At 43.4% G+C, this 12,655-nt stretch overlaps 1 protein-coding gene across 1 annotated transcript in view; it reads left to right on the forward strand.

Annotated features, from left to right (window-relative positions):
- The window catches only part of SORCS1 (sortilin related VPS10 domain containing receptor 1), a 565,826-nt gene that overhangs the window by 373,087 nt on the left and 180,084 nt on the right, over nucleotides 1–12,655 (forward strand). Inside the window, 1 exon segment of the mRNA XM_088020180.1 lies at nucleotides 7,894–7,967. Within this exon segment, the coding sequence (XP_087876306.1) occupies nucleotides 7,894–7,967 (74 nt within the window).

A 12,655-nucleotide genomic window follows, 5' to 3' on the forward strand; every position in this document is an offset into this window, starting at 1 on the left:
CAGTCATTGCCTCAAGGGACAGAGATCAGGATCACATAGCTGGCAAGAAGAAAAACCTGAAATCACGTACCCTCCTAAAATTTCCAGGTTCCTTTACTGAGGTATACTCTTAATATAACATATTATCAAATGAAGAGGCACCAATATAGACCTTGAAGGCTCTCCCTCTCCTGACTTGCTTAACTCCAGTGCCTGTTTGGATGATCCAATTACTCACATGATGAGAAAATGTCTCAGAAAAGCAAGACATGAGATTCAAAGCCAAACAGTGTCAGTTGCTCTAGGAAAGACCATGATAATAAAATATTCAGCTTCAGAGGTTGGGAACTGGGAGCCTTGTCTAGGACCCTTCCTTGCTTCCAGAACATGTGGAATAAAAAGGCAGTCTCATCTGCTTCTCCCTGTTATTCTTCCCTTCCTTGGAATCTGAGGACAGTCAGTGAAGGCTGATGGCAATAATCTGTAGCAGAAATGAGCGAGCGAGAGACAGAGAGAGAGAAACTAGCACTGACCATTCGCTCTGGAGCAAGCATTCTGCAAGGCATTTCACATCGATTGCTCAACTTCATTCTTAGAGCAAACATTAGAGATGTTATTATACCCATTTAGCATTTGGGGAATCTGAGGCTCTAAGGAATTAAGAAAATTTCCTAAGGTGGCCTGTCAGGTGATTGCTAGAGCCGTATTATAGGCTATGTTTGAATGTCTTCCCACTTTGTCCTCCCTGCACCATAGATCCCAAAACCAAAAACCAAAAAACCTAGAAAAACCAGTGTGATTTTTAAATTTTCTTTAATTGCCATTGTTTTATCTAATTTTCTGTAATGATTTCTTCTCTGTCCCACCTACCACGAGAACTGTTCCCTCTGACAGATGCTGCGGCACCGATTTCGGGAGCTGATTTCACAGCAGGGGGAGGACTGTTGTTTGAAGATTATAAGGGAGAGGAAGTGAGGGGTGGCGGGGTGGGGGGGGACCTGTGAGCTGGAGGGAAAGCACCCCTGGCTGGCTCCTAGGCACCCTGCACCCCTTGTGAAAGAGTGGAGTCTGTGTGTAAAATTGCCCCCCGCCTAGGATAAGGGACGGGGGCGTTTAGAAGTAACCCACTTCCGGTCAGATGTTTTCCTTTTTCTTTTTTTTTTTCTTCTTAAATTTTGTTTTGTTTGTTTATATTTTTTAATGGTGTCCCTCCCCTTCCCTCCTGCTTATACCCAGGGGCCCTGGCTAATCGGGGCACTCACCTCTCCCCTGCCCAGGTGCTGCACCTTCCAGCTGGGCTGGCTCTCCTCCCTTCCGTCTTCACAGTCCTGAGGCTTCCGTCTTTTGGAGGCACAGTTCCAGTTACATTCCAGTTGTGTTTCACAGCTGCTGTGCTCTCTCATGTGTGCATTTAAATAATGGTAGGAACCTATCGCTATTGAGGGATTTGTAACATAGATCCAATTTCAGCTTCCAATTATTTTATTTATCTTGTATTTAGTTCTCTGTCTCTATTAGATAGATAATCTTTAAGGCCAAGATTCCATCTTACTTTTTTTTTTTTTTTTTTGGTATACCTCCAGATCCAGGTGCACGGGAAGTACAAGGGGCCCTCGATCACTTATTGACCCTTCCTTCCCAGACAGCCTCACTTCCATATGTCTAATCCCCCAAGCCTGCCTCAAAGTGCCAAACCCAGCTGAGGGGCATGTGACAGACTTCAGTGACAGCTGGGGAATGGCCAGTGACAGATTTGATAAATCCAGCCATAGCAGAGATGGATGGAGCCAGCAATGTGTCATCATTCCTGCTCACCGTTCATCAGCAAAGGCCGAATACCCAGCCTCGATGCTCTTGTCCTTTGACCTTGTTGACATTTGGATCCAGTCTCTCTATTAGCTCCCCACGAGTTACAGTAGGATTGCATCTGTCCAGCCTGCAGCCAGGCTCTGTTTATAATCTCTGCTGCCCCTTCACTTCTCTGTATGCAGGCCAGTCAAACTGAGTCTCTTGCAGTTCCCAAAAGAAGAACAAAAACACCACCCTAAGCTTTTCTGCTCTATTTATTTGCTCAGACTGACCCAATCATTCTGGAACACCTTTTCTCTACATAGTTATAGTAAGGAATGTATACTGTACTCTAGGCCCACTTTGAAAGCTCTGACAGATGCCCACCTTTTCCTATCCTACATAGGCCACCATAGTACTCTGAACAAAACATTACACATTATTATTCTAGGTTGTCTGGATACTCCCTGATAAGCTAGCCTTTTCTCTAAGGAATTTTCATCTGTTGGGGATGGGAGAGCTCGTCTGTGATGGCCATAGTGGTTCTCACCTTCTGTCCCTGTAACCACCAGCCAGGAAGAAGACTCATGCTAGCACTTAGTGAAGTTTTATCAAATTATTTTAGGTACCACAGGATGTTTTTTTCCCGTAGAGTGAGTTGAGGCCTTTTCCTGTGCTGTAGAACCAGAGCATCAGAGCATACTTCTGAAGACCATAGATTTCTGTGGATGGATTCTCTTACTGTTGAAGCTGGTGGAGGAAAGAGCTTGATATTTGCTATGCCTTAGGCCTGGTGCTAGGAAATCATTTGAAGTCCTCAAGGTACCATCTCTTTCCTTCCTAAAAGGAATTCAATAACAGCAGTGAGAACTGGAGAATCATGAGGTAGATGAGTGCTTTGTACCCAGGCCATCCCCAGGGCAGTGTTAGGATGAGGCAAGTGAAATAAAACTGGCAGGGTTTTCTGTCAGCCTTCTCAAGAAGTGCAATTTGCAGGCCTCCTGCCTCTAAAATGTTAAGGGCAGAGAAGCAAAAGGGAGTGAGCAGGCAGCCTTGAAAAGAGCCCACCGCAGGACGTGTTCTGCCAACATGGAAGCCTCTTAAGGAGTCTACGTGGAGGAGACCCGGAATCTACCTCCTGACCTGGAAAGTCTCCATGAGGAGCTTTGTGGGGAAAGCATTCAATCCCATCAACCAAAGATTCAAAACATGTTATCACTCCTCCCTTTTACCAAATTGTGTTCTTGTACCAGTTTCCTAGCCACAGAAGAAAATCCCTAAAGTGTACCTGTCTGACTTGAAAAGAGGGGCTATGTCGATCTGATTTAGAAATATTGAGAAGACTCTCCAGGGACAGTGATGAGTGCACGCTTTTGCATCAGCACAAGGAAGTTGAATTTCTCTCCAAAGAAAGATGCTACTCTGCTAGGGCTTCAACCACCACGTGGATGCTAAGAAGATGGAAAATGAACGTTGGCCACAGCTGCTCTCATACCCCCCTTCTCTCACCCCATTTTAGTCTGCTCTAGATCAGGAATGCTGAGCTATGCCAGTGAATCTCACTGTTTCCCAGCCACTCCCCCCCCCCAGTTATTTGTCTGCCCCTGGCATCCCTTCTTATCCTCCCTCCACGCCTGTGCCCCTAATCCAGCTTGCAGCTCTGCAGCCTCCTGAGGATGGTGCCACAGATGACTGAGCAACTGGTTAAAAGCTCCTCACAAAACTAACCCTCGCCATTGCCTCCTTTGCAATTAACTGTATTTTTATCTGTACTCTTCTTACAGCAGACAAAGGCAGATGGCAAGAAAACAAGCCAATGTGAGGGATGTCTAAAAGAGAAAAAAAAATAAGTAAAGAAAGCGGGAAGGAAGGAGGGAGGGAAGGAGGAGGAGAGAGAGACCATCAGGAGAGGAGCATGGCAGGAGGCAGAAGTATTGACAGCCCTGGACCAGCATAATGACAGAGTGGAGGGTCAGGCCCTGAGGCTGACAGATCTTGAGCGTAGAAGAGCATTGGGTTTGTGCTCATTAAGTTCTTTTTACTGAGGCAGGGAAGCAGTCTTGGATAGTTTAGGATGATTTGAGACAGGAAGGACTTTCTGCCTTGCATTCTTAGTCAACCAGAATCTTTTCCCTGTTCTCTTTCTAAAATTTCTACTCCTGCAAAAAATTTCCCCGGTACTTTGTACCAGAGTTAGCACAACCAAAACAAAGCCAAAACTCCTCCAAGAATGGTGTTTTGGGGTTTATGACAGAGGTTAGCAGATGAATGTTGCCCTCCTAAAGCTAATTCATATATTCTGTCTTCCTTTCCCTGATACCTCTCTCTCTTTCTCACTCACTCTCTTTCTCTTTCTTCAGCATTGCTGGAGAAAGGTGCTCTGCTTTCTCTGATGTGACAGTACTGATAGTTCTCAGTTCTGTGTTCTGATGGTCAAAAGAAACCTTAGAGCCAGAGATAGACTGAGAAGGAAATAAATCTTACTTAGGTGCCGCCAACAATATGAATTTTATTAAAGGACATTGACTCGTTTTTCAGGAAAAGCCTTCCACTGGCAGCCGAGACAGTGTCATTGTGTAAGAGGCTTTGATCCTTTTCTCTTCTTTGTGGAAGAGAACTTGGCTGTTAGACTCTGCAGGTTTAATTAACACATTAACCTAAGTGGCTGTGAGTTGTTGTTGTCTCCTTTTGGTATGACACCAGGCTGGACAATAGGGGGAAAATATTTGAAATAGTAGGTGGAGTACACAGAGCAGCTTTGGCTAAGGGTAAATATGCAAGACCCTGCTTCCAAATCTTTGGAAGCCTCAAATATACTGATATTTATAGTTCTGGTTTATTCATTTGTTTGTTTTTTAGGTATAGGTCTCTACCATGGCTCCATGGAAATAAAATATATTCCTCTGATAAGTTACCTTTGTCCATCCATTGGGAAACCTGGGTACTTTACTAGATAGATTCATCACTAGGGAATTTGCAGGGTGCGAAATTGACACTTCTTTCCCCCTTGCCAATCTACTATGTGCTAAAAAGGAAAGGATTCCCAACACCTGTAAACTTTGTGGTTTCATTGAAGGGGCAGGGAGTGGTCTCAGATATTTTAGAGTGACTTTAGAAAGGAAGGAATTTCTGCCTTGCATTCATGGATGGCTCTCTTGGAAGGTTCCTAAGAAAATTAAATATAAATATATGGCCTGTAGCTTGATACCATCTGTTGAACCATGGAAATGAGGCCACAGGGAATTTTAGTGTCTAGGAGAAGGTTCATAGAAAATGCATACTTTGGTCTGGGCCTAAAAAGAGGACTGGCAGTGAGGTAGGCAAGTCTTGAAGCCACCTCAGCCAGAATGGGGAGCATCAGTGAAGACACACCAAAGGAAGCCTGCTCAGATGTGAGCGAGAAAGTGAGAAGGTGCATCTGTCAGCACCAAAGGGTCCTTTTTGAGAGAGAAAATGGAAAAGAATGTCACTGAGCTGAATAATAGAGCCTTGGTTTATTGGATTGTCTGGTATCCCTTTGGATGCTCACAGATAACAAAGCAGCCCCTTGAAGAGGATAAAAACAAATATCATGGGACGTACCTGACTGGCCCACAGATTCTGCATCCAAGCCGAGGGGGATCAATTAAAAAAGACACACACACACACACACACACACACACACACACACACACAGATGGTGGCACCCAGTAATTTCTCACAAAGATAAATTTTGTGTGGGGGCAGGGATGGCAATCCTTGGTGTCACCGTATGAGCCCTCAGAGTTAATATTTGATTTTCAAGATACACGTGAGTCCAGCCTCATGTGCAGAATTGTTATTATTTCAAGCCATCCTGATTCTGTTATATTTGCATAAGTCTTTGTATATAAAGATAGATGTTAACATACATTTACATATAGACACAGGCACACACAATGGTGTGAACTCTGTTCTCTTTATTTTTTCTTTTTTTATTTAAATTCAATTAGCCAACATATAGTACATTATTCATTTCAGATGTAGAGTTCAGTAATTCATTGTTGCATATAACACCCAGTGCTCATCACATCACGTGCCCTCCTTAATGCCCATCACCCAGTTACCCCATCCCCCACTTACCTCCCCTCCAGCAACCCTCAGTTCCTTTCCTATGGTTAAGAGTCTCTCATGGTCTTTCTCCCTCTCTGATGACTTTCCATTCAATTCTCTTTAAACTCATGGGAAGAAGTGCAGCTGTGGGCTTAAAAAAAAAAGATAGAGCAAGGGGAGCGGGAGAAGCAGATCCTCCCAAACCCAGGTGCTTGTTGTTATTCTACAAGTCTGTGTAGTCAGATGCCAAGTGTTTGGAACATGCTGGTGAACCAGAAGCAGGACATGCACACTCTGGCCACTTGGGTTTGGAATTAAGAGGGAATGCATTGTCCCCATCCTCTGTTATTTCTGTGAGGGGAACTGCCTCCCCATCTCCCCTTAGCACTCTTAAGAGGAATCAAGCATAAAATGTACCCAGGCATAATGAGGCAGAGAAAAAATAGTAAGACTTAAAAGAAAAAGCCACAGATTCTCCTTGACTGGATGCCCAAATACTATGTAGTTTGAGCCAATTGAGCTGCTTGCTTAGTAATCACATATTTCAGCTTCTTTTTTGGGGGGCTTTAGAATGTTTTTTGATCCAATGGACACAATATCGTAGGAAGCTCTTCCAAGGGTTGGTAAATAGTCACTTGAGCTGACCTGTTCCTAGACTTGCCCAGTGCATCTGCAACTGGGGTGAATCACTTGGTGAGTCATTTGACCCTTCACTGAGTGCTGGAGCTGGAGACAGGACAAGGCTGGGCAATCACGGTACTCAGGATGGTATGGCTCATTATCCATTCACTGTGGGATTTGGCGAATGCAGTGGTGGAAGATTGGAGTGTCAGTAGGTTACAGACAAGGCACATAGTAGAAAGGAGATACTCCAAATGATATTTATCAAAGCAGTAGCCAGTAGTCCATGGGAACCAGAATGCCTGGAGCAACAGGGATCTCCAGGCTGCCATCAGAGGGTACTTCCATGGAGCTGTAAAGATTATTGGAGAAGAGCAGAGGTGTGGAGTGAGCCAAGATACAAAGCAGGAAGTAAGAGAAGAATCATGTTTGGAGAGGAGGGAGCATGTGGACCGTTAGACCCTGTCTCATGAGCACTGCTTCTTTGCAGTTGCCCTTGGAGAGTACTGAAGCAGTGTAGCATGTGGACTTGAACTCTTACCAGCTGTAGAGCCATCTGTAAAATAACTTCAGATACCATCACAGCGATGGCGTGTGGATTAAATGAAATAATGCATGGGAAGCACTTGGATCACAGTGTAGTCCGTGTGGGCTGCCCGAATAGCATGAAGCTTCTGTGGCTGTTGTCGAAAAGACCAGCCACAGGGTCCGTTCCAGTCTCCCGAACTTGCCATCCAAAGCCATGTTCCAAGCTGCCCTCAACATTCACATCTACACTTATTTAGATAAGCCGGGTTTATTTGTATACTGTCCCTGCATATCCCACCACTCTGACCCACGTTGCTCCTTGTGCCACGCCTGTCCCATTTCTGTCAGTTTGAACACTGCCATTCATTTGGACCTCAGCTGTATCCGCACACATCTGTGAAGCATCCCTGACTTCTGATTCTCCTTCCTTGGCATCCCTCTGTCACTGGTGGCCTCATGCATTTCTCGTGATTTTAGTCAGGTGCAGTTTACACTATCTGCTCTTCAAGAGCCAGATCTCAGATTTTGCACTTCTCTGTATTCCACACAGTGATCTGCACAGGCTAGGTCAAGTGGCACTGCTGATTCTGTCACCAGGTAGAATGGGGTATGAATCTCAGCTCATTCTCTTGTTTGGAGGGCATGTGACTTCCAGCAAATCACGTAATCTTCCTGAGCTTCAGCTTTCTCAGTTGTAAGGTGGAGATATTAACATCCGCCTTGCAGAATGCATATGAGGAGTAGAGATGATATGTGGATCATTTACCTGGCATATGGCAGGTACTCAATAAATGGTAGGTACTATATTGTTGTTGTGATTGTTATTAATATTGAGCCAGTGAACTAATATTTGTATATTTAATGTACCCTGGGGTCAAGGTGCTAAATAATTTCTCTTCTCTACAGTTATACAGCTCTGCTGAATTTGGGAGAAGGTGGCAGCTTATCCAGGAAGGGGTCGTACCAAACAGGTTCTACTGGTAAGTCTCTTTTTATCTTGTAGCCCATTAAGGGATCACCTAGTAAATGAGCATTGGAATCTTTTTCTCACCCAGATCTCTCACGTGAGGTCTGTCCTTATCGAGATTTGCCCACATCCCCGTAGGGCAGGTTGTGATACTGGAATAGTCAGCATTTCAAGGGAATGTTAAAGCTGTACCACCAAGGGCACCTGGGTGGCTCAGTTCGTTAAGCGACTGCCTTCGGCTCGGGTCATGATCCTGGAGTCCTGGGATCGAGTCCCGCATCGGGCTCCCTGCTGGGCGGGGAGCCTGCTTCTCCCTCTGACCCTCCCCCCTCTCATGTGCTCTCTCTCTCTCTCATTCTCTCTCTCTTTCAAATAAATAAATAAATCTTTTAAAAAAAAAAAGTTGTACCACCAAATACTCAATGATCTCCAAATAGATCATTGAGATTAGTGAACAACAAGGGCTTCATAACTGCTGTTTTGTTATATTTTGATGGGACTTGTGAAATAGACACTTAAAAACATTTTAATACTGGCTTTTATTACTAAAAACATTATACACACATATGTTACATGTTAAAATAAGGGTTTTCAGTGTAAATAAGTAGATCTTATTAGCCTAAAAGTAGATCTTCCTTCCATTCCTGATTTCACATCTCCTGGATCTCCTCGTTGTATCAGACACAACCAGCATTCTTAGTTTCTTATTTCTCCTTCCATAAATATTCTGTGACTTACCAAACATACATATATATATATTCTTAGCTTGGCCTGCTGTAACACAACACCATAGAGTTAGTAGCTTAAACAACACATTTATTTCTCATGGTTCTTGAGGCCAGGAAGTCCAAGGTCAAGGGGCTGGCAGATTCAGTTCCTGGTGAAGACCAGGATATTTGAGAGGATATTGCAAGATATTTCAGAGGATGGTTCAGGATATTGCAGAGGGCTGGCTTCTCGCTGTGTCCACACACAGGGGAGAACAGAGGAGGAGCAAAAGAAAGAAGGAAGCAAAGAAAGTAATATTCTTCCTTTTCCTTACCACCTGTGCCCATCCCCCTGTTTAAACTAGAGGTGTCGTCCCTCCATGGGAACCAGTGGCCACAATTGAAAAGAAAGGAAATAATACAAGTTCTTTTTGGTTTTTGAGTTTCTAAAGGCCTAGATCCTGACAAAGTAAGAGCACAGGAAGAAGCATTCTAGTGTAATTTTGACTTTACCTATCAGTTGCTTTTGAATTTACAACCTAATGTTTGCCAAAAGATATGACTCTACCCTGCTTGACCTAATCTGCCCACGGTAAAGGTTGTTTCTAGACTTTTGCTAGTATAAACAGTACTATAAGAACTAGCTCAAGTAAGAGTTTCAATATCTCATGTCCACATCATTCAGAATCATTGGAACCATGACCTTTTAGGGGCCAACGGGCTCCCTGCAACTCTGAAAGGTGTCTCCCCTTTACTCCTGAAATCGGACTGCTTCTTATCAGCCTTTGGACTTACAGGTGCCCGCTAGCTCCCCACACCCACCCCAATCTCTCACTTCTAAGGGCAATGCATTTTCATCTTTCTGGTTTTCAAACCCTGCCCTAAAAACCCCTGTGGGAACTGAAAGCCAGAGGAACTGCATTAGAGGAATCTCTTAAAATGCTTGTGAAACTGCCTGAAAAAGTGAAGGACAAGTCATTTGCAAACAAACGGGCTCAAAGATAACACAGAGGGACTTCTATATGGAATGATAGCTAATTTTCCCCCATCAGAAAGAGACATTTATAACTAAAGAAGGATTTTGTTGCACAGAAGCTGTTCACCTCTTTCCTGCTGCTGTTCTGGTTCAGCAATGGCTTGAGTCTTGCTCTCAGGGTCCACATTGGCCTCTCCCTCTCCGGGTATTCCACTCTAGCTGTCACTGAGCCTACCTTCCCTGGTCAGCATTTCATCTCTTCCTCTCTTACTCATCCTGTCGCTTATTTACATGACACCTCGAACCTCTGTATGTTTTGCCTGTAAAGTATAAAGTCACTTTTTGGAAAGAGGGTCCATGTTGTTTTGTTTCTGTTTTTGTTTTTCATTCTGTCTTTACTTGGTGCCATATGTGCAAAGAAAGGCTTCAGAAAATAAATAAATGAAGGACTAAAATAAACTAATGGAGCCCACCTAATTTAACCTGGCAATGGAGTTGATAGTTTGCCAATGAGAAAGTGTAAGGGACCAATCTTTCACGTCCTGATTCTGAGTGACTTGAAATAGCTGCCTGTGGACCCAGCAAAGGAAAGTAGAAAGTTGTAATTCACAGAGGACTGGATGGACATGTGTTCTTACCAGTAGAAATGAAGAAAAATGTTGACTAAAAAGAAAGACAAGAAAAAAGAACTGAGATGAGAATATTTTCCATGTAGGTGGTACATGGAACAGAATATTTTCTAGCTCACTAAAGGTCTTATTTACACACAGCATTATGAGGTGAACAGACCCCATCATTGCTTTGGCTGGTGCTAATTGCAAACATTCTTATCTATTCTTTGAATAGGGGTCTTTTATCTGAAAGCCTGATTAGCAAAGCCCTTGTAACTAAATGTCATAATATCATTATCTTTATAAAAATGATTGTGGATGAGTTCTGATTAATCTGTCCATTAAGTAAAATAAATAATGCCCCTCCTTCTACCTTTGGGAACAGAGAGACACAGCTTCTCCATTCAAGCCCTAACATTGTGATAAGCGTGATTCAAACTTAAGCTGTTTAATTCCCCTAACAGTTTAATGAAGTAAGCCTTGCATTATCATCATTCACAGATGGGGAACTTACAGCATGGAGAGGTTAACTAGTTTAGCCAAGGTCATACAGCTGGAAAGTAGCAGAGCCAGGATTCAAATGCAGGCAGTCTGGCTCCAAGGCCCATGCTCAGCTAAATCAGTGGACTTCCTTGCCTCTGCCTCTTGGCCTTTTTTTCTGGGCTGGGGCTGTGAGCTCTGGAAACCCAGCCCATTCAGGCAGGTGAGTAGAGAAAACCCGAAGCTCTTTTGGCCACGGTGCCTGCATGAGTATGTCTCTGACTGGGCTTGGCAGATGGCCCCCATGGATTCTTTAAGCTCTGTTGGTTTTTCCAGAGAAGGCATGAGACCTTATAAATTGCACAGTGCACATGACTGTTGATGAAAATCTCTTGATCTCTGGCCACATGGTCTGTATTTCTGACTGAGCAACTTCCTGAGGCTGGCAGCAGAGGGGTCAGTCAGAGCGGTATTTATTAGACTCACTCCTGGAAACCAATTGCTTCAAATTGCATGGGAACTATGGGGCTATCTAAGCTTGCTCAGCAAGCTTAATTAAAAGAGGCCCCCTTTAATCATTTTTTCTTGGAGCCTGGCTGTGGGGGTGTGGAAAGCACTGGGGGCAACATTTCTAGTGATAAATTTTCTAGTATAAGTGACTTTGGGTAATAACATAGCATTTCCCCCAGAGAAAAATGAAGATTAATTCATGTCTTTTCCCCATCACCTAGTCCACTTGAAAAATACCTCTTTTGGGTGGCAACAGCATTGCCGCCTCTGAAAGTAGTCGATGGCAATTGGAAAATTATTCTGGAACATAAGAGCGTATTCTTACATAATCACAGTGGTTGCTGTTCATACTCCCATAACGAACATAAATATGAACTTTCCTCCAAGGAGTTCATATTGTTTTTAAAACAGATTTACGTGTGTGTGTGTGTGTGTGTGTGTGTGTGTGTGTGTGTGTGAGCGTATAAAACACGTCTTAGTACAATATTGCCCTTAACAGAGGAGGTGTTCTTTTTATTTAACTAACCATGATAGCAGTCTTGTTCTTTATTATGTCAGAAATCAATTACCCTGGGATACAGCCTGGAGATTAAGGGGCTCAGAGATACTGAGGTGTGGGTTCCAGCTCTGCCATTTACTCAGTAAGGGATCACGGGGAAGTTATTCCTGTGAGCCTCAGTTTTTTTTTTCCACTGTGAAGATAATTAATACCTGTACTTCATTAAATGAGATGTTTTTCATGAACTGGTTACATGCCTGGCACCTAAGAATTGTATTAAGTGCCCACTGACTAATAGTAATAATATTCTTAATAGTGGCTCACCTTTTACATCTATTAATTTTGTTTTCTCCCCCTGCTGGTTTCCTTCTCAGGTTGGTTTTCTCATTTGTGGCAATGATGGACATTATCAGCTTTAGTCTACTTTCTAACAGTTTAGAAGCCCTATCAAACCAGCCTGCCTCTTTCCTTATATTTCCAGGGACTGAATCTGAGTGGTCAAGGCTATAGAAGGTGGTACATTACTCATGTAGGTCAGGGGCCTGAAATAGGAGATGGGGTTGAGTCCCAGTCCAACTGCATGGTTCAGGGTTAGGGGAGAGATGATTGCTAAAAAGGAGAAAAATGGCATTCTGTTATCATCAAAAGGGAGAATAGATTTTCATTAGGGAAAAAAATACAGATGGGAGAACTGAGCATCTGCAAGATAAAGTCCCATAATGGGGATTTCTATTAAGTTACTAGAATGATCTGGGCACATGATAAATTGTGTCATTTGATCCTTATAACAAGATTGTGAGGTAGGGATTCTTACCCTCATTTTGATGAAATAGAAAAGTGATATATTTTATCCAACATAACACACATAATATGTAATATGGCTAAGTTTTGAAACTTGGTCTGTCTGGGCCCATGGAC

The sequence above is a fragment of the Eumetopias jubatus genome, unplaced genomic scaffold, assembly GCF_037043125.1.
Source record: "Eumetopias jubatus isolate StellerSeaLion01/CBP00866 unplaced genomic scaffold, mEumJub1_p1.0 scaffold_17, whole genome shotgun sequence".
NCBI lineage: Eukaryota > Metazoa > Chordata > Mammalia > Carnivora > Otariidae > Eumetopias > Eumetopias jubatus.